This window comes from Vulpes lagopus, chromosome 3 (assembly GCF_018345385.1).
Source record: "Vulpes lagopus strain Blue_001 chromosome 3, ASM1834538v1, whole genome shotgun sequence".
Classification (NCBI taxonomy): Eukaryota; Metazoa; Chordata; class Mammalia; order Carnivora; family Canidae; genus Vulpes; species Vulpes lagopus.
The window spans coordinates 138,692,960-138,714,589 of NC_054826.1; the positions used below are offsets into that span (position 1 = coordinate 138,692,960).

Here is a 21,630-nt window from a genome sequence, read left to right on the forward strand (position 1 = left end):
CTTTAATGCTAGTAAAACCAATTATACTATAAATAGAAAATTACCAAATAAAAAGTCTTTTAGAACTATAAAATAGTTCTATTTCCATTTTACAGATGGAAAATAATTATAGTATAGAAGTATTATGGGTATAAAAGATCAAAACTAGACATCTTAATAGTAGTATTAGAAGTTAATCCTGTCTTCTAATGCTTGTTTAAAGGATATTCTATGGTATTGTCTTTTGTTACATGGTGGTGGTTGTTTTTCAATGCCAGAGTGTCAGGATAATTTTGAGAAGGAAAACTATTTGTGATGTTCAAGTTCTATCTATGAGTGCTTTGACTGTAAGCAGACCTCTATTTGAAAAGAGCTTACTGGTCTCACTTATGCTACCTTGTATGTGTGACATTTAGAAGGCATATACTGTTGGACTTGCTTGAGTGGCACATACACTGTTCAAAAATGTGTATTACAAGTTGAAATCCAGTTAATTAATATTATCCAGATTATATCCATTGTTCCATGTCTCAATGCATTGTACACTGTAAACTCAGTTTTAAGTATATTGCCATGTGTTCTTTTTACAGCTAACCTGGCTTTCTATAGTTTCTATTTAACAAAGTAAGATGGCTCCTCACTTTTTTAAATAACTGAAGTTTTTGGTACCAAACTTCTCAAAATCACTTATTTGAGGGGAATTGTTAGTTTTATTTCTTTTAACTTTATATATTTTACTCCTTAAAGTGAGGGTATTGAATAGAGCCTAGAATCATTTTTGATTATGCAAAAATATGTTAATGAACATTTATTATTTTGGAAACTGTACAGTTCTGCATCTGGCTATTGGATTTTCAGCCTACTTTTTAGCATTGTCGTTGTCCTGGCCATAATTCTCCTTCCTTACTTTCCGGGAACACCAATAACTAAGTTTAAAAAGTAGGTACTGAGAAGAGAAAATAAGATCTAGTTGAGAGTCTAAATTCCTTTTTTCTGGAGCAAGGGCATGGTTTTATTTATTTTTTATTTATTTACTTATTTAAAAACGATTTTATGGGATCCCTGGGTGGCGCAGCGGTTTGGTGCCTGCCTTTGGCCGAGGGCGCGATCCTGGAGACCCCGGATCGAATCCCACATCAGGCTCCCGGTGCATGGAGCCTGCTTCTTCCTCCGCCTGTGTCTCTGCCTCTCTCGCTCTCTCTCTCTGTGACTATCATAAAAAAATAAAAATAAAAAATAAATAAAAACGATTTTATTTATTTGTTCATGAGACACAGAGAGAGAGAGAGGCAGAGACACAGGCAGAGCAGAGGGAGAAGCAGGCTCCATGCAGGGAACCTGAGTGGGACTCGACCCTGGGTCTTCAGGATCAGGCCCTGAAGGCGGTGCTAAGCCGCGGAGCCACCCGGGGTGCCCAAGGGCATGGTTTTAATGCTGAGGCTGTGTGGCAGCTGTTTTAGGTATTCTGATACTAAAGCTATGTGCAGAATTAAGTTGCCAGAACGTCTGACCACCATCACTATCCCTAATTAATCCTAAATCAGGGGTCTTACCATGGTAGGGAAGTATTAAGGAAAGAGAGGGAGGAACATAAGCTATAGCAGATTTCTTTATAAAACTAATGTTATTCTTCTGTTATATTGTATTTATCTTTTAACATCACCACCTGTCATTGAATGCTTTCTCTGTGCTAATGCTATATACACGTTATTTCATATAATCACATAGATTAAATTATCTAGATTATTTTTTTTAAACGATTTATTTATTTATTTATTCAGAGAGAATGAAAGAGAGGCAGAGACGCAGGCAGAGATAGAAGCAGGCTCCATGCAGGGAGCCTGACATGGGACTCAATCCCGGGTCTCCAGGATCACACCCCAGGCTGCAGGCAGCGCTAAACCGCTGTGCCACCGGGGCTGCCCAATTATCTAGATTATTATTTGCATTGGGCACGTGCATCATTGAGACCCAGAGGTTTAATATCTTGCCTGTGGTCACATATCTAGTAACTAGTGGTACTGTGATTTGACCCCACCTCTGTTTAATTCTAAAGCTTGTATTCCTAATCACTTTGCTACACTGAAAATTCTATTCAGAGTCTATGAGTATCAGCTCATTCTGTATCTAGAGCAGTGGGACTGAATTTCTCACACTGTTCATATGCATATTTATGAAATTCTATAACGACAAATTAGGTGTCCCACAGAGTTTATAATATTTTTATTTTTATTTTTTAAAAATATTTTATTTATTCATGAGAGACACAGAGAGAGGCAGAGACATAGGCAGAGGGAGAAGCAAGATCCCCATGGGGAGCCTGATGCGGGACTACTTGATCCTAGAACTCTAGAATCACGACCTGAGCCAAAGGCAGATGTTCAACTGCTGAGTCACCCAGGTGCCCTATAATACTTATTTTTAAAGAATTACTTATTTAGCTAGAAAGAGCATGAGCAGGAAGGGCAAAGGAGAGAGAGAGAAAATCTGAAGTAGACTGTGTTGAGCCCAACATGGGGCTTGGTTTCACTCAGTTCATGACCTGAACCAAAACCAAGAGTCAGACGTCTAACCAACTGCACCATGTAGACACCACCCCCCAAAGAGTTTATAATAGTAAAATGTTTACTGGGATTAATACAGTGTCCTGAGTTAAGAAAGCTCTTTGAGGGGTGCCTGAGTGGCTCAGGCAGTTGAGTGTCTGACTCAGGATTTTGGCTCAGGTCATGATCTCAGGGTTGTGAGACTGAGCCCCACATAGGGCTCTGTGCTCAGCATGGAGTGTGCTTGTCCCTCTCCCTCTGCTCCCCCCACCCCTCTGCTCACACTCTCCCTCTCTCTCAAATAAATAAATAAAATCTTAAACTCCCAAAACTCTGACATAAAACCATTCCAAGAATATAGTATGTCATTTAATTAAATTATGCTCAATGACATAAATTGCAGAGTATAATGCTGGGGCATAATGAATGGGCAATGAATGGTAGCTATAACTTAGTTTTGTTCAGCCAGTTATAGATTGATTGAATGAGCTGTTTTCAATAATTTGATGTGAAAAAGAAAATGCAATGGGATCTCATTGGTTCGAGTATCATCAATTCTCAATTTATGATCACTTATATAGGAAATAAACTAAAGTTTACGTTTGTTGTTCGAGGAAAGGTCTTTCTAAGCAGTTTTGCAGAGAGAAAAGTTTAAAACTTTTTATGAAAACATAGTTTCAAACACCCTTGAGTGCTTTAGTATTTCAAAGCAATTTCTTCTAAAAGAATTAACCCAATTAAGTGAATTAACTACTTAATGTAGTTTTTAGAAATAGTTCTTAAAATATCTAAGAATATTGCAATTTCAGTTTTAGTATTTTTACTTATTCGAATTACCTTTTTATTTAATCTGAAATAGTTCAGTTACAAATTTGCATCACATGAGGAATTCTGACAACACTCAATTGATATTCTTCATGACAAAAAGTGCTTATTTACCAGAGTTCTTTTTAAAAATTTAAGTAAGGCTTTTAAAACTGTGTGTTCTAAACTTGCTACTGAAAAAATAAAATCCCACATATTAGAGTATAGTGCTAGAACCATGAAAATCACATCACTTGGGGGAGAGTTAGGACATTTTAGTTTAGGCTTAACTCTGTCGCCCCTGAGAGTCTTTTTCCACACTGATAAAATTAAGAAATATGCCCTGCATTTCTGTAACAGTGTTGTGATCCTAAAAGGAGAAAATGTATATAAAAAAGTTAGAAATAGATTTAAAGTCCTAGGTAGGAAGATGGTGCTGAAGAGAGCTTTCTTCCAACAACTACCTGACTACTACAAATATATAATGTGATTGACTTCTCACCAATGAATTTGTTTTGTTACTCCTATTTATACCCAAATTATTTTAAAAGGTGGTACTACTTGGTCATATATCAGAATGTTTTCCAGAAAGGTGAGTAGCAATAAATTCAGTGACCCTTTGGAAGTATATAACTTTTATATATATATCTGGGCATTTATACATTTCTCCTTCTCTAGCAAATACACATTAATGCAGGTTATATTTGGAATTCCTACAATTGAATCTCCTTGGTTTCCCTTTGCCTCTTAGTCCCTAATGCTCATTTCTTACTAGTTTCTCCAATAACTTTAACAGATATGGACAATACTATAGGATTTCTCAGACTGCAACACAACTATGCTGTTAGCAATAGGAGCTGTATTCTGTCTTCTTTGACCACACAGAAAATTTACTAGGGTCATGAACTAACGGAAAGAGCACAGGGTGAGGCCGTCCTAGGAATGAATCCCAGCCCTTCAGTTTCTTGGCCGTGTGAACTTAAGCCAGTTCCTTTGTCTTTCAAGTATCAATTTCTTTTTTCTCTCTAGAATGGGATAATAATCTGTTTTACACAGTTGAAGATTAAAATATGATATTGCATATGTAGTGCAACATTTGACATATAAGAGATGCTTGTCGAGGAGGAAAAAGTAATTCTCCCACTAACCTGAGTTCTTAGCTGAGGCTGCCTGTAATAAAAGAATACCAAGAGAAAAAAACAAGTATATTACCATTTATACCTCATCTATTTTCCCTGGAGACACCCAGGGAAAGATGAGTAACTCAAAGATGTGGCTTTAGAGTTTAGGCTTAAATGTCACTCTGATAGGGAAAGAGGAAGTGGAATGTTGGCTTCTTAGGGGAGAGTAAGTTTTTGGGAAGGTGAATGGGCCCTTAGAGAACAGATGAAAAGTGGGAGGTACAACAATTTGGGCCAAAGTTTGAGAGTGGTGCTGACTTCTAATCTCTCCTATGATGAGAGTCAATCTTCCCTGGTGGATGAAACTCCTGGGGTGGAGATTTATGACAGTTGAGTTCCTCTTGGAAGATCTGTCTTTAGGAACATGAGAGTTTAGGGAATGCCTTTTCCTGCATTTGCTGTGAAATGCTTTGCATTTCAAGTGCCACAGCGCAAAATAATCAGTATACAAAAGTGGTGTATTTGAGGTGGCATATTCCGCTATCCTTCATGCTCAATACAAGTTGTGTTTTGCCTTCCTTACCTTTAGGGGAACTTTGAGAGCTCCACTGGGCCAGTTCCTAGACCAGTGAGGAGGAATGAAGAGATTGTCTTTCCATAGGTACAGCAGTGGAGAATTATTTGCTTTGAATGGAATGTCAAAGCAAATTCAGTTGCTTGCTTTCCGAGGCCTAGTCTCTCATTCACTTATCCCCACAGAGACTTCTGCTATACAGCATTGATTTCAAGCTTCAGACTTTGACAATTAAATGCTCTCCAAAACTTGCTCATTTTTGGTTGCAGAAATATATGCTAATATCCTGGGGTAGTTTTTTATCTATCAGTACGCTAGATTTAGAGACTAGACCAACCAAATTAGCATCAGCCATGAAAATAAAATCTTCTGCAGAATTCCTTAAGCCATATTCAAAGCGGAGACAAATTTTAAATGCTTTGTTATTTTAGGAAAGATTTTATATATTTAAGATTTTATATGATTCTTTCATGTAATTTGCCTCACATTTTATTCTTATTTTATACTACTTGTAAGTATAAATGAGAAATTTATGAAGAAAGTATTTAAAATAGAGAACATTTAAAAATTTATTGAAGAAGCTCTCATTTTTTAACTTATAGCTGCTGCATGATTCTAACAGAAATGAAGTAAACACCAGGTAACAACAAACATTAAACAGTACTAGGTGCCAGTACACCCTCCTCCCTCCCCCACTGTTTGTTTCCCATAGTGAAGTTGTGTTTTCCCACTCTGAAGTAGCCTGACTAGTATGCTTTTGATTATACATTTTAAGTTGAATTTATTTATATAAGTCACTAAGCTTGTTTTTGTTTTGTAGTATTTTCAACTAAAGAGCAAATTTTACCTTGTTACCAGATTCAGAAGAAGATGTTGTTGAAACTCCTGCTGTGTCCCATGATGAACACACACACCAAGAGATAAAGGGCCAGAAAACACTGGCAACTCCTGCAGTTCGCCGCCTAGCAATGGAAAACAATGTAAGTTTTCTTAATATTTAAATGTGAGATTACATAGAAAATAGACATTTGTATTAATGAGAGATTAGCCAACTATTCCACGAAGAGATAGGTCAAGTTGAGATTAAAGGAAAATGATAGCATGTATTACTGAAAAGTGATTGTTGCAGAAAAGCACCAGTGAGAAAGAAAAGATTGCAAGCTTATTTACTTATAATAATTGAGCAGTGTGGTTTTATTATTTTTCCTTAGAGTCTAATAATAAGTCTACCATCTATTGAACACTTGTAAATACTAGTGTCTTAGATCCCTAGAAGCCAGCTTGAGACAGGGATTTGGATGTGTGTGATGGATTGATTGAGGGAGGGAACACCTTTTCTGGGAATGAGGGAAGCAGATAGGGAAGGGAAGAGAAGAAAAATGGGTCACGCAAGGGTGTGGTCTTAAGGATCTGATCCAGTGGGGTTGGGGAAAACCATTGAATTATCCTGATTTGAGACAAAGAGCAGCGTTTTGTATTCCCTTTTATCAGCCAGTCATTGGTGCTTACCCCCAGGGCAAGGTGGCTTCCAGGTTTTGGAATCAGTCTGTATGCATTATCTCAGGTAATCTTTAAAATAACTCTGTTGGGGCAGCCCCGGTGGCGGTGGCTCAGCGGTTTAGTGTCGTCCTTCGGCCCAGGGCTTAATCCTGGAGACCGGGCTCCCTGCATGGAGCCTGCTTCTGTCTCTGCCTGTGTCTCTGCCTCTCTCTCAATCTCTGTCTCTCATGAATAAATAAATAAAAATTTTTAAAAATAAATAAATAAAATAACACTGTTAAGATATGGGGGCTGTTTAGAAACTTGGACAGTTAAAGTAAGGGGCAGGGTCACACAGCTAAAACAGTGGTAGAGCCAGGATTCTGAAGGAGGTCTCTGTGACTCCAAATCCAGTACCCTTAATCGTTATATACTGCCTCAACAATTATTGCCTCCATTATGTGAGCCCTTATGAGTCAGACACTGTGTGCACACATATTCTCTCCAATCCTCACAAGCATCCTGCAGGGTAGTTTGGATTACCGGTTTTCAGCTGAGAAAGGGCAGAGAAGTTGTTTAAATTGCCTAAAATCAAGTAAGTAGCTGAACTGGAGATTTGAACATATCTTCGTTTTCCAAACTTGGGTTCTTTGCACTATGCCCCATGATGCAGGGTTTTTATCTGTTTTTGAGAAAGGTAGTTAAATTACAGTGAGAAAAAACAAAAGCTTATATTTTAGAAATATGTAGTATGTCATTAAAATGTTCATATCCCTTCAGACAATTATCCTATCATTGTGAGATTATCCCAAAGAAATAATCTAGGATACATTCTTCCAAGTGTTTTATATAACCAAAAGTGAGGGGATCCCTGGGTGGCTCAGCGGTTTAGCGCCTGCCTTTGGCCCAGGGCGTGATCTTGGAGTCCCGGGATCGAGTCCCACATCGGGCTTCCTACATGGAGCTTACTTCTCCCTCTGCCTGTGTCTCTGCCTCTCTCTCTCTCTCTGTGTCTCTCATGAATAAGTAAATAAAATCTTAAAAAAAAAAAAAAAGTGAGAAGGCACATGTGTTCAAAATGAGGGATATGCTTGAGTAAATTATGTTACTTTTATGAATTGAGTTTGTTTTAAAATTAAAAACCAAAAAAAATAAAAATAAAAATAAAATTGAAAACCAATGGCATTTAAAAAAAAAACCAATGGCATTTACAGTTATTTGAAATTACCTAAAAATTATTTAAATTGGGCAGCCTGGGTGACTCAGAGGTTTAGCACCGCCTTCTGCCTGGGGCGTGATCCTGGAGACCTGATCGGGACCTCTGCGTGGAGCCTGCTTCTCCCTCTGCCTGTGTCTCTGCCTCTCTCTCTCTCTATGTGGGTCTCTCATGAATAAATAAATAAATCTTAAAAAAAATTTTATTTAAATTCTCAGAATTCTTTGTTATTTTTAGTATATGTGCTGCCGGAGCAAGCACCCAGAATTCTTTGTTATAAACTAAATGTTTGACATGAGAAAGTCGTTTATTCTTCTGAAGTCATCCTTAGAGAAGCAATAATACAAATGATGCAGGACTTAAATTGAGAAATTAATTAATACACAGTAAGTATGAGGTTATCACCTAAGCTTATGTCTTTTTATTTAAACAGAATTAAATTTAACGAAGATATTTTATCTCTGTAACCAAACATAGAAGGGAATTAAACAAAGTCAGATCACAGTGTTTACAGAGAGAGCCCTTTTAAGGCTCCTGGACCCAATTCCAATATATGTATTGGGGGTAGGGAAGGTTCCCACAAAAACAAGCAATTTTTTGGATAACCAACTGGGTATCCTACACTTCAGGTCCATTCTGACAGTGTCTGTTGATAGTGTCAGAGTTGACGGGTTAATGATTCCATCTTGCAAGACTGCCCACCCTACCCCCAACACTCCTGATGCCCTCAAGCCATGTTATCACGTATGCTTCTGACCTATTGGCTATGCATGAGAGGTCCCCACAATCCCCTCTTTGGGTTTGATTAATTTGTTAGAGCAGCTCACAGAATTTAGGAAACCCATTTACTCACTAGGTTATCGGTTTATTTTAAAAGAATACAACTCCAGAACTGCCGAATGGAGGGACACAAAGCAAGGTATGTTGAAAGAGGTGAAGAGTTTCCATGCCCTCTTGAGGGTGCGCCACTCTTTCCAAATCTCCATATGCTCAGCAACCTGGAGATTCTCTAAACCCAGTCTTTTTTTGGGGGTTTTCTTTGAAGGCTTCATTACATAGGCATCAGTTGTCCATTTGCAACTGATTCAGCCTCCTGCCCAGCTCTCTTCCCCTGACTTTGGAGTAGGGATAGTGAAAGTTTCAAACCTCTAATCACAGGATTGGTTCCCCTGGCAACCAGCCTCCATTTTTAGGTTCCCGAAGGGCTTTCCCAAAGTTCATTAATATAGCAAAAGACACCTCTTATCACAGGTCCTTTAAAGTATTTTAAGAGTTCTATGCCAGAAATGGGGAGGAAGACCAAAACGATACTTTTTTTTTTTTTTTAAGATTGTATTTCTTTATTCATGAGAGAGAGAGAGAGGCAGACATAGGCAGGGGAGAAGCAGGTTCCCTGTGGGGACCCCCGGGGATCACGCCCTAAGCTGAAGGCAGACTTTCAACCACTGGGCCACCCAGGCGTCCCAAACATACTTACTATAAATCACAGTCTCACAATGAGTGTCTAGTGGAAAATGGAATTATGTCATTTCTGTAAAAAGCAACAATAAAACGTATTTGACACTTAACTTGAAACTCATACTCTAAATATGCCTCAGTATAGTGAATTTCAGTGTTTTTACAACTATCAGAAAAAAAACTAAAAGAGCTTTTATATGATGATTATTTTAACTGTTACTAGTTTACCGATGGCCAAGTTGTCTGGAACATGCTATAAGGGCGACTTTCCAAAGTGTCAGCTTTACACAGTCATAACGCAAAGTTAACAATTGTAAAGCAGGTTCAAGATTCCAAACTCAATGACATTTTTTACTAATTTAACTTGGCTTCATACATGTCACACAGCAAACAAGCTAAAGGGTAAGAAGTTAACAAATCACACTCCAAGTCAGTTCCTGAGTGCACAGTTGAGGTGCAAGGTTCTCTCTCTGGTCTGGGTCAGCTCTTGGCACATGCTGGTTACTGTGTTCAGCCAGTGGAGGATCTCTCATGTTTAGAAATCAGTTGTGTGAACCTTCGGTGGCAGTTGCGGTTTTAATGCAGTCAGATGTGAAAGAGTCAGCATCTGGAGAGTCAGTTTGCCCTAGGGGTCTAACCTTTTTAAAGTTTAATTAGTCTTAGGTCTTGGCAGGCCTCTTCCGCTTCTAAGGACTGTTAGTTCCTGGTTCTTCCAGGTTCACATGACCTTGCTGATTATTCGTCCTTAGTATTGTGCTGTTTTTGGTGATGTCTGGTCTTAGCTGCAATGCCTTTGGCTGCTTATGTCACTGCTTGACATGAGCGAATCCATCTTGTTCTCTACAAAAGGTCAGAAACATTGCTCTACATTTGCGATAGTGTTTGACTCTTATATAGTCTCAAAAAAAAAAAAAAAAAAACTAATGAGAACTATGCAAGAGGGCAGCCCAGGTGGCTCAGCGGTTTAGCACCACGTTCAGCCCAGGGCCTGATCCTGGGGTCCCAGGGTCGAGTCCCACGTCAGGCTCCCTGCATGGAGCCTGCTTCTCCCTCTGCCTGTGTCTCTACGCCTCTCTCTCTCAGTCTCTCATGAATAAATAAATAAAATCTTAAAAAAAACTATGCAGGAAGTTTAAAAGTAGTTGACTGTTTATAAAATGTAAGTTTTCATAGGTATGGATTATATACAGTGTAGATACTGCATTGTTACCACATGGGCAAATTAACATATACAAAAATAACAAATGATTACTTTTGGAGGGTAGCTGTATAGTTTACAGCATTCTGTTAAGATAAAATGTTATTTCCTTATACAAATTCATATCGGGCAGAGATTACTTTTACCTTCAATTGATTAAATTCCATTTAGAGACCTAAATGATAAATATGTTTCTAGATAGTTTTTGATGCAGGAAAGTGTTGGGGTTGGGAATAAACAGTCAAGAAAGAATTCTTGAGACGGCTTTGGTGCCAAAAGGTGGTTTTATTGGAGCATAGGGACAGGACCCATGGGCAGAAGGAGCTGCTTTGGGGTCATGAGGAGTGGCTCATTTATATATTTTCAAGTTCAGAGGTTAGGGATCAAGTAAATCTCTAAGGGATTTGGGAAGGAAGTTTTCCAGGACCTTGAGGGAGCTAGCTATTGTTGGGAAAAGGTGACTTATTACTTACTGCCTAATAAAACCCTAGTCATGCGACCCTTCAGATGTGTATCAGTGGGCCATATGTTTGGGGGATGATTGCCAAAATATATCTTGAGGGGTAGAAATAAAGGAAGTTTCCAAAGGAATTTTTATACATTAAAGAAGACTTACAGGATCTGGGGAGTCAGCATAGTGTGAAGCAATTTAGCCTTTTGCCCTTAGCAAAGTATTAACAGTGAGGCAGCTGAGTTCCTAGAGGAAGGTCACTCTGCTTTCAAGGACTTGTCAGTGGGCTGTAAGTAGTGAGGACATTTGCGAGGCCTGGGTGACTCTGGGGTTGGGCCTTTGGCTCAGGGCGTGATTTGTCCCACGTCGGGCTGGAGCCTGCTTCTCCCTCTGGAGCCTGCTTCCCCCCCCCCCTCCCCTGCCCCCGCCTGTGTCTCTGCCTCTCTCTCTCTGTGTCTCATGAATAAATACATAAAATCTTTAAAAAGAAAAGTAGTAAAGACATTTAATTTTTCTTTTGCCGTCATTTCCCACATTGGTTTTATTTTTACCATTAAAATGTGCTCTCTCCCACCCCCCTTTTATTAGATTAAGCTGAGTGAAGTTGTCGGCTCAGGAAAAGACGGCCGAATACTCAAAGAAGACATCCTCAACTATTTGGAAAAGCAGACTGGAGCTATCTTACCTCCTTCGCCCAAAGCTGAACTAGTGCCACCTCCACCAACACCGAAAGGCAAAGTTACTCCTATGCCAGCATCAAAACCTCCAGCATTCACAGGCAGAGACAGAACGGAGCCCATAAAAGGTAACGGCGGTAATAGAAGACCGTGCTGAAAGTTACTGGGGAAATTTGCATCAGTACATCTGAGCACCTGACGTGTGTGTTCAGTTCTTGCTGAGTGGAAAATTCCAAGTCATCATATGTTTTTTTGTTGGTGACATAATTTTCCTAGGAAGAGTTTCAGTCTCCACTGTTAGTTTCTGAAGAGTAATATGTTAGCGGGTTTCTTTCCTGGAATGTAAACTTGTATACTGATAATTGTTCTGAATTGTCCTGAAGACTCAGGATGTTTGTTGTAAACATAATTTTTAGTTAGCTTCAAAATGACTAGATCTGATTTGTCATTTATAAACTCGGGATGTGTGTTTGCAGGAAAGCCAGTAGGTAAATATATGGTTTGCATCCTTTTATTGTATTGTATTGTATTGTATTGTATTGTATTGTTTGCATCCTTTTATTTATTTGTTTGTTTATTAAAGATTTTATTTATTTATTCATGAAAGACAGAGAGAGAGAGGCAGGGACACAGGCAGAGGGAGAAGCAGACTCCATGCAGGGAGCCTGACGTGGGACTTGATCCCCGGACTCCAGGATCAGGCCCTGGGCCTAAGGCAGGTGTTAAACCACTGAGCCACCCAGGGTTTCCCTGTTTGCATCCTTTTAGATTTTTTTTATATACCACAGCCTTAAAGGCAGTTACCTCTTAATATTATTATACCTGACACTGGGTACTCTGCTACAGTCTGTAGCTTCAGTGTTGGAATGAGAGTATCTTTCAATTACGTAATGAATATGGTAGCCTCAAGAGGGAGAGTTTAGTTGAAAAAGTAAATGACATTAGAAAACCCTCAATTTTAGTAAAAAGGTTTAAAGGATTTAAGAATTTAAAAATAAAGGGACACCTGGGTGGCTCAGTCGGTTAAGCCTCTGACTCTTGGTTTCAGCTTAGGTCATGATCTCAGGGTCATGAGATTGAGAGCCCCTTGGGCTCCGTGCTCAGCACTGAGTCTGCTCAGAGTTTCTCTCTCCCTCCCCGACCATGCACACACTTGTGCTCTCTCTTTCTAAAATATTTAAATATATATTTATTATTATTGTGTATATTATTAAATATATATATGTGTGTATTTTATGTTTTCTAGGCTTTCACAAAGCAATGGTCAAGACCATGTCTGCAGCTCTGAAGATACCTCATTTTGGATATTGTGATGAGGTTGACCTTACTGAATTGGTTAAGTTAAGAGAAGAATTAAAACCCATTGCTTTTGCTCGTGGAATTAAACTCTCCTTTATGCCCTTCTTCTTAAAGGTAAGATTTCATTAATTTCAAACAGGGTTTGAAGAGGACAATAAAATTTTGTTTTGCAAATATGCAGTATGTTAACTATCTATTCAGATAAAAATATTACTTCTCACCATATCATATAGTTTTTAAAATGTACAAGTGCACTATTTCTTTCTTAGGAATTTATAAAATTGAAATGTGTGTCATATTTTTATCAGCTCATCTCTTTGAGCTAGATAATAGATAGTCTTGCCAGTTAAGTAAAGCCTTTAATTCTGAAAGGATCACTCCAGCAAAATCCTGATTTGAACAAAAACAAGACTTGGTATTGATCTTGTTTATCACTGACACATACTCATTTTCATTTATTCAACAAATTTACATTGAGAGTCCTGGGAATCATTTCTAGTCCTAGGCCTTGGGACCAGTGTAAAACAAGACCATCAGCTGACTGTAAGCAGCTCAGTGTCTAGTTCATATTAACAACCATGTATGAAGCAGGTACTGTGTGGCAGGCTATACGAGCATACAATGTACATTATCTCTTTTAATTCTCAAAATAACCGACATGCAGCTATTGCTAATTTCACTTTCCATTTAAGGAAATGAGGGCTTAGGGACACCTGTGTGGCTCAGTCGGTTAAGCGTCTGCCTTTGGCTTGGGTTGTGATCCTGGGGTCCTGGGATTGAGCCCCACATCGGGCTCCCTGCTGAGTAGGGAGCCTGCTTTTCCCTCCCCTCCCTACTTATGAAATCTCTGTTGCTATCTCTTTCTCTCAAATAAATAAAATCTTTTAAAAAAAAAATAGGGCTTAGAGAAATTGAGAAATCTGTCAAGGATATTTAGCTAATAAGTGGAGAAGCTAAGTTTTACTCAAAAACTATTTTACTCAAAATGCATATTGGTGTCTCTAACTCCAGTGTGTCTTCCCTCCATCCCTTTCTCCATACCACACCAAGACTAATCTTCTGTAAATAAAATTACCATATTATTCCCTGATTCTTTCCAGTGGTCTCTTTCACTGTCTTCAGGTTTGTTTCTAAACTCCTTAATTTGGGATATAAATATGATTACAAGTCTCTGCTTCCTACCTTTCCAGCTTTATCTCTCAGGCACTCCTTCTGTTCTGGTCAGAGTAAGCCTGCATAGTTGGTGGAATATGTGACTTCACATGAAATGCCCCCTCTTCATTTGATCAAATACGTGCACATCTGAAAAGCCAAATTCTGTCCAGGAATAGCCTCCTCCAGAAGCCTTCTGTGGCTGTTCACAGTTTTGAGTTAAATACTTCTGTTCCCTGTTGCAGTTTATCTCAGTGCAGTACAAGTGTTTGCTCAGTTTTCTCTTCACTGTGTGCTGAGCCTTGAGGAACAGAAACTGTTCTTTACCTTCATTATTTTAGCAGCTACCCAAACAACCAACTGAATGGTTTGCGAACATGAGATGTAATAGTTGTCTCTATAAATGAGTCCTCTGGGCTATATGTTAGCTATAGAGTTATTTTGTAAGAGATATAGTAATTGAATCAGGTGGATGAAATCACCCAAATTGTGTGCAAATGAGAAAAGAGGCTAAGGATTTTACAATAGTATTTAAGGGATAGATAGAAGTTGAGTTGAAAAGAGAGTGAGTGAGGTCAGCAGTATGACAACTGAAAAACCAGGAAAGTGTCTCCTAGAAGCCAAAGTATACACTCTTGCTGTATAACAGACCAGTCCTAAATTCACTGGTTTAAAACAACAGTCATTTATTATTTCTCATGAGTCCACAGGTAAGCAAGGCCAGTCTGCAGATGTTGGCAGAGCTTATTTCTGTGTCTACAAACAGCTAGTAGGTTGGCTAGGGGTGGGCTAGGGTAAGACAGCCTGGGTAGGGATGACTCGTTTCTCTCCCTTATGTTTTTCTTAAAAGATTTTTATTTATTTATTTGACAGAGAGAGAGAGAGAGAGAGAGCATAGGCACAGGGAGCCAGGGGGAGCAGCAGAGGGAGAGGGAGAAGCAGGCTCCCTGCTGAGTAGGAAGCCTGATGTGGGGCTCCATGCCAGGACTCTGGGATCATGATTTGAGCCAAAGGCAGCCGCTTAACCAACTGAGCCACCCAGGTGCCCCTCCCTTATGTTTTTCTCAGCTACCCAGCATGCTAGCCTGCATGTAGTCTTGTAGTACTGGCAGGGATGGAGAAATGCTCAAGCACTTTTTCCAAGCTCTGCTGTATCAAGTTTGTTCTTATCTCATTGACCTAAGCAGCTCACATGACTGAGCTCGGTCTGGTGGAAAGCACCACCAAAGGGCTTGTATACAAGGGGGCATGAACCACTGGGGCCATTTATTCACCCTCTCACACCAAGAGAGAAGAAAAAAGTTGTGATGGAGGACACCTGGCTGGCTCAGTCAATTGAGCATGTGACTCTCTTGATCTCAGGGTACTGACTTTGAGCCCAATGTTGGGTGTGGAGATGATTTAAAAATGAATTACAAAGCCCTTTAAGAAAAGAGAGGATGGGAACAGGCTTTTGGATTGCTAATTAAGAGGTCACAAGTGTTGGACAGCCCTGTGGCTCAGTGGTTTAGGGCTGCCTTCAGCCTAGAGCCTGATCCTGGAGTCCCAGGATGGGTCCCACATCGGGCTCCCTGCATGGAGCCTGATTCTCCCTCTGCCTGTGTCTCTGCCTCTCTTTCTCTCTCTGTGTGTCTCTCATGAATAAATAAATAAAATCTTTAAAAATAATAATAATAAAATAAAAAATAAAAAAATAAAAAAATAAAAATATCTGGTAGAAAGCAGATAGACCATAGGCACAGAAGGCAGGTATGGTGGTGGTTCTGGGTAGATTAAGGAAAGTTCCACCTGCCCTCCTCTCCTTCTGGGAAAACTGGAGCAGGTTTGTAGGCTGAGAGAAAGAGCTGGAAAATTGAGAATTAAAAATATGTGGGTGACAAGTGACAAAAACATGTGAGTGACACTGGTGATGTCTGTTTTGAAACAAGGAGAGACCAGCTTTTTAATATACTGAATTTATTTTATTATTGTTTGTCTTCATTGTTCCAGTCTAAGTCAAATACCTGATCTTTATTTTGAAAATAAAATTTAGTACGCTTCATTTTAAAATGACACTTTTTTCCTGCCTATATAAGTTTCAGAACTTTTGGAAAATACTACAATGTATTGTATAGGGGAAAAAAATGACCTTTTATCTAGGAACATACACCTTATTTTTTCTTTTACAAAATTTGGATTGCACTCAAAATATTGTTTTTATGTGTAACACTTTAACCTTAATTATGGATTTTTATATAAAGATTAAAGTTGCAGTTGTCAAATGCTTTGTAAAACTTGCCTTAACTCTCTAGTACAAGGAAAAAAATGTTTTCTTTTTTTTTTTGACCACTGGCCCACAGACAAAAATAACACTTTAACACAGTGCATATAGAGAACTCTTAATTGGACTAAATGAAAGCCAGGGTCAGAGGTAGATTTTAAGTACAATCTTAAGTATTTTTATTTACCTATTTTGTGTGATTAATCCAAGGCATGACAATCAAATGCAATGTGTAAACTTTGATTAGATCCTACATGGGCAGGGACCCCTGGGTGGCTCAGCAGTTTAGTGCCTGCCTTCGGCCCAGGGCATAATCCTGGAGACCTGGATTGAGTCCCACGTCGGGCTCCCCATGGGGAGCCTGCTTCTCCCTCTGCCTGTGTCTCTGCCTCTCTCTTTGAGTCACTCATGAATGAATGAATAAAATCTTAAAAAAAAAAAAAGATACTGGATGGGCAGAAAAACAGGTATAAAGAACATTCAGGGGACAGTAAGGAGACTCTGAATATGGACAGAAGAGGAATGGTACTAAGTAAGAAGGAAAAAATACGAAGGGGGAAGAAAGCAGAGAAATGTCATGCCATCAATTCAGGGAGGTGGACTATAAGTAGAGATGTTCACACCAGCTCTGCCCTTCACTAGGCCAAGGTCACCAAGTGGAACACTAACCTCTAATGGTCAGTGCCCTTGGAAACCCTTATTGCTTGTTCTTTTCTACATAGGGAAACAGCTTACTGCCTTTTTGTTTTAATTCAGTGTGTCTTTGAACTTCCAAGTTTGCCTCTCATGTAAGATTCTATGTGGAAAATTCTTCTCATGTAGAATTTAGACATTTTGTTTGGTACTTTGGTCAGTCTCTACAGTTGCTTGGAAAAATCTCTTTGATGCTTACAAGCTGCCTGACAACTTTATCTTTTACTAATAAGTGATTAGGGTGACCTAGTTCCACATTGTTTGAAGGTGACATTGGAAGTAATATGCCTAGGTACATAAAGACTAGAAATTAAGCTCAGTGTAAATAAGGTTCTCTCTCTCCCTCCTTCAACACCTGTTACTGCTTCCAATTCCCTTTCTGAGTTAAGAGTGCTAATGTTGCGTTCTCTTTCTGTTAAACAGGCTGCATCCTTGGGACTGCTACAGTTTCCCATCCTTAATGCTTCTGTGGATGAAAACTGCCAGCACATAACTTACAAGGTTGGCTCTGTGTTGTAGAACAGTTCTTGTTATAAATAGAAAATGGTGCAATGTGCTTATAGGTTAGAAAAGCTTTTCTCAATTGAATAGTGAGTTAAGACTAGAATTAAAGGTATGGGATAAAATACTAAACTATAATTTGTTACTGTTATTGGTTTTACTGGTTAGTAATGATACTGTTCAGATATATTGAGTACCATTTTTAAACCTCTTTGGTTTATTGCTTAAAATGGCTGTCAGGCAATGGATTATGTTAACCATCCTACATATCCTCCCCTGAAAGATAACCTTTCCCAAAATGGAGTTCCTGCAGTTTTTAAAACAAGAATAATTTAAATGGAAATAGGAAAAGTAATGAAAGTACTTTGGATTTATCTCTTGAACACAAAGTTTTATAAATGTTGGTACATATTGATAAATATTGCCCAGAAAGTCTTATATATCCACTAATAGTGAATGGAAATAGCCTGTTGCCCAGTATGCTTACCAACAAAAAATTATCTCTTTCCAAAAATTTTTTAAAAAATTATTTAAATCATCACCAGTCTGGTAGAAATAGTTTTTGGTGATTGTTTTTATAAGACAGTGAGGATTGATCCTTTCTTTTCTGTTAACCTTTGAAAAGGCCTACTGTATAATCTTTTTTTTTTTAGGCTTCTCACAACATTGGGGTAGCAATGGATACTGAGCAGGGGCTAATTGTCCCTAATGTGAAAAATGTTCAGATCTGCTCCATATTTGAGATCGCCACTGAGTTGAACCGCCTTCAGAAATTGGGCTCTATAGGCCAGCTCAGTACCACTGATCTGGCCGGAGGAACATTTACTCTTTCCAACATTGGATCAGTGAGTAACAGAAATGTTCAAATTCATAAACCATAACTTAAAGTTTCTAATCACATGTTCAATTAAAAATATAATATGTCAAAAATATATATATAATATTTCATTTGCCATTTATTCCTCAAAAGCTTAATTTTTCTATTCTTCCTTTTTACTTTTATTTATTTATTTTTTAGATTGGTGGTACCTATACCAAACCAGTGATACTGCCACCTGAAGTAGCAATTGGGGCTCTCGGATCAATTAAGGTGTGTTTATTAAATAATTGACAAAAGAGTTTTAGCTAATTGGGAGAGTAAACACAACAGAGTGACCATTTCTGGGGATCCCTGGGTGGCTCAGCGGTTTGGCGCCTGCCTTTGGCCCAGGGCACAATCCTGGAGTCCCGGGATCGAGTCCCACCGGGCTCCTGGCATGGAGCCTGCTTCTCCCCTCTCCTGTGTCTCTGCCTCTCTCTCTCTATGTTTATAATAAATAAATAAATAAATAAATAAATAAATCTTTAAAAAGAAAAAAAGAGTGACCATTTCTGAGGTTTTGCCCTTGCTTTGTAGGTTTGACTGTAATATTTGGCTCTGTAAGCCAATTTTTTATTCCTAAAAGGTAGGCCTGCAATTCCAGTGACTGCCTTTATGTATAATAAATGATAGTGATCTGGATTGTTCTGTATGGATTTACTACTGTGGTTCATGCCAGGCACAGATGTGAGTCTTTATGGATAATCAGAAATATAGCCAATCTGCTCCTATCAAAATATCTTTATTTCTGAATACCAAAGATAATGGTAAGCTAGTCCAAATTATTATTTGTAACAAAGGGAGACACCATTTAGAGCATTTTTCTCAAATTTCACTCTGTTCAAGACTCATTGGGAATACTAGTTAAAAATGTAGTATTCTTGGGATGCCTGGATGGCTCAGTAGGTTAAGTGTTCGACTCTTAATTTTGGCTCAGGTCATGATCTCAGGGTTGTGAGATGGAGCCCTCTGCATTGGGCTCTGTGCTGGGCATAGAGCCTCCTTAAGATTCTCCCTCTCCCTCTGTCCTTCTCCCCCTCTCTCTGTTTAAAAAAAAGAAAAGAAAAAAAACTGCATCCTTGCCCTTGGGGACAGAGCCCCCAGAACTTTTTATTTATTTTATTTTATTTATTTTATTTTATTTTATTTTATTTTATTTTTTATTATTATTTTTACAATTTTTAAAAAAGATTTTATTTATTTATTCATGAGAGAGAGAGAGAGAGAGAGAGAGGCAGGGGGAGAAGCAGGCTCCATGCAGGGAGCCCACCTGGGACTCTACCCCGAGTCTCCTGGATCACAACCCGGGCCAAAGATGGTATTAAACCGCTGGGCCACCGGGGCTGCCCCAGAACTTATATTTTAAACAAGAACCCAGGACATCTGGATGGCTCAATGGTTGAACTCTGCTTTTGGCTCAGGGCATGGTCCTGGAGTTCAGAGATTGAGTCCCGCATCGGGTTTCCTGCATGGAGCCTGCTTCTCCCTCTGCCTATGTCTCTGCCTCTCTCTTTGTGTCTGTCATGAATAAATAAATAAAAATATTTTTTAAAAAATTTAAAAAATAAACAAGAACCCAGGTGGTTCCAACATGAGTGATCTGTGGCCATGTTTTAGGAGACACTGACTTAGAATAGGGGTTGCAATGATTCTTAATCTTGGCTACACATTAGACTCATCCAGGGAGCTTGAAAAAAATGCCTGAGCTCACCCTATACCAACTGAATCAGAACTGGGGGTTGTGGATAGGGCTTGGACATCTCTATTAACTCAACACTGAGAACCACCAGAATCAAAGAGATAAGCTCTTGAATTACATTTCAGTACCGCCATTATTAAATGTTATCACCATATTGACTTTGGTTTTGGTCTTCATGTTTTCAGAAGAATCTTTCTTTTTTGTATTTATGATGCTTCCACACTGAGCATCTGAGACTGTCTTTCATGAGCTTTTGCTTTTGTATTGGCATCCAAAACTTCCACAGATACCTTCATTCAGCCTTTTTTAAAAAAAAAAAAGTATTTTATTTATTTATTCATGAGACACAGAGAGAGGCAGAGACATAGGCAGAGGGAGAAGCAGACTCCATGCAGGGAGCCTGATGCGAGACTCAATTACAGGATCCCGAATTCAGGACCTGAGCTTTGGGCAGACACTCAACCACTGAGTCACCCAGGTGCCCCTCATTCAGCCTTTGATTTGCTTTCTTCCTGATAGTACTTTAGCTGTTATGTTAGATGCTCCTTTGTAGCATCTACTTTCCCTTCTGGCACATAGAGGAGATTGGGATAAAAACCCAAAAACATAGTGGGCTCTGTTCTTTGCAAATCAGGAGTTTCTCTGAATATAACTTCCCTGTCACCCATTTTCCACCCAGCAGGAATTCAGCGTTTGAATCTCACAGAATTCTGACTTTCTGTAGATGCTAAGCTTTCATAACTATTTGACAAAGTTTTGTTTTTTCTTTTCCTTAAAGAGATATATTTTCCTCTGGATTTTATATATACATAAGTGTGGTTAAATATACATAACATAAATTTGCCATTTTAATATGTACAGTTCAGTGGCATTAACTACATTCACATGTTTATAACCATCACCACCATCCCCTACCGGAACTTTGTCACTGTCCCAACCTGAAACTCTGTGTGTATATACCACATTTTGTCTGTTCAGCTGTAATCAATATTTGGGTTTCCTTTCTTTTTTTTTTTTTTTTTTTTATTTATGATAGTCACACAGAGAGAGAGAAAGATAGGCAGAGACATAGGCAGAGAGAGAAGCAGGCTCCATGCACTGGGAGCCTGACGTGGGATTCAATCCCGGGTCTCCAGGATCGCGCCCTGGGCCAAAGGCAGGCGCCAAACCGCTGCGCCACCCAGGGATCCCTGGGTTTCCTTTCTTTGGTTCTTGTGCATAGTGCTGCTATGAACAGTGGTATGCAGATATCTTCAATAAACGTGTTTTTACCAAATCATTTTACCCATGATTTCATCAAGCTATGAAGAATAGTTCTTGAAGTATAAATCTTCTCATATTTATTGGGTAGGAACAAATAGCGCATATTTAATTCTTTTCTCTCATTTTATCATCTCTCCTTTGCTATTTTCTGCTTTCACTGTAAATTTTGAACTTGTTGATAAATGGTCTAAGTCACTAACATCTCTCCACACAACTCAGTTCTCAGTCCTTCTCTTCCTTGACCTGTTAGCTGCACTGGAGTCAGTTGACCAACACCACTTGCTTGGAAAACATTTCACGGTGACTTGCAGAATACCTTACTGTTATGGCTTCCCTCCTGTCTACTGCTTGTTCCCTCTGAGGCTCCTTTGCCCAGATCTTTTTATCTCCTAATCACTAAGTAT

The 21,630-nt window shown here is 39.0% G+C and overlaps 1 protein-coding gene across 3 annotated transcripts in view; it reads left to right on the forward strand.

The window, feature by feature from the left end:
* The window catches only part of DBT (dihydrolipoamide branched chain transacylase E2), a 57,072-nt gene that overhangs the window by 28,064 nt on the left and 7,378 nt on the right, over positions 1-21,630 (forward strand). For all 3 annotated transcript variants that reach the window (XM_041749532.1, XM_041749531.1, XM_041749530.1), the window contains exons 5-10: positions 5,880-6,001; positions 11,412-11,628; positions 12,747-12,913; positions 17,328-17,405; positions 18,059-18,250; positions 18,424-18,495. In XM_041749532.1, the coding sequence (XP_041605466.1) occupies positions 5,880-6,001; positions 11,412-11,628; positions 12,747-12,913; positions 17,328-17,405; positions 18,059-18,250; positions 18,424-18,495 (848 nt within the window). The remainder of the gene's footprint in view (positions 1-5,879; positions 6,002-11,411; positions 11,629-12,746; positions 12,914-17,327; positions 17,406-18,058; positions 18,251-18,423; positions 18,496-21,630) is intronic.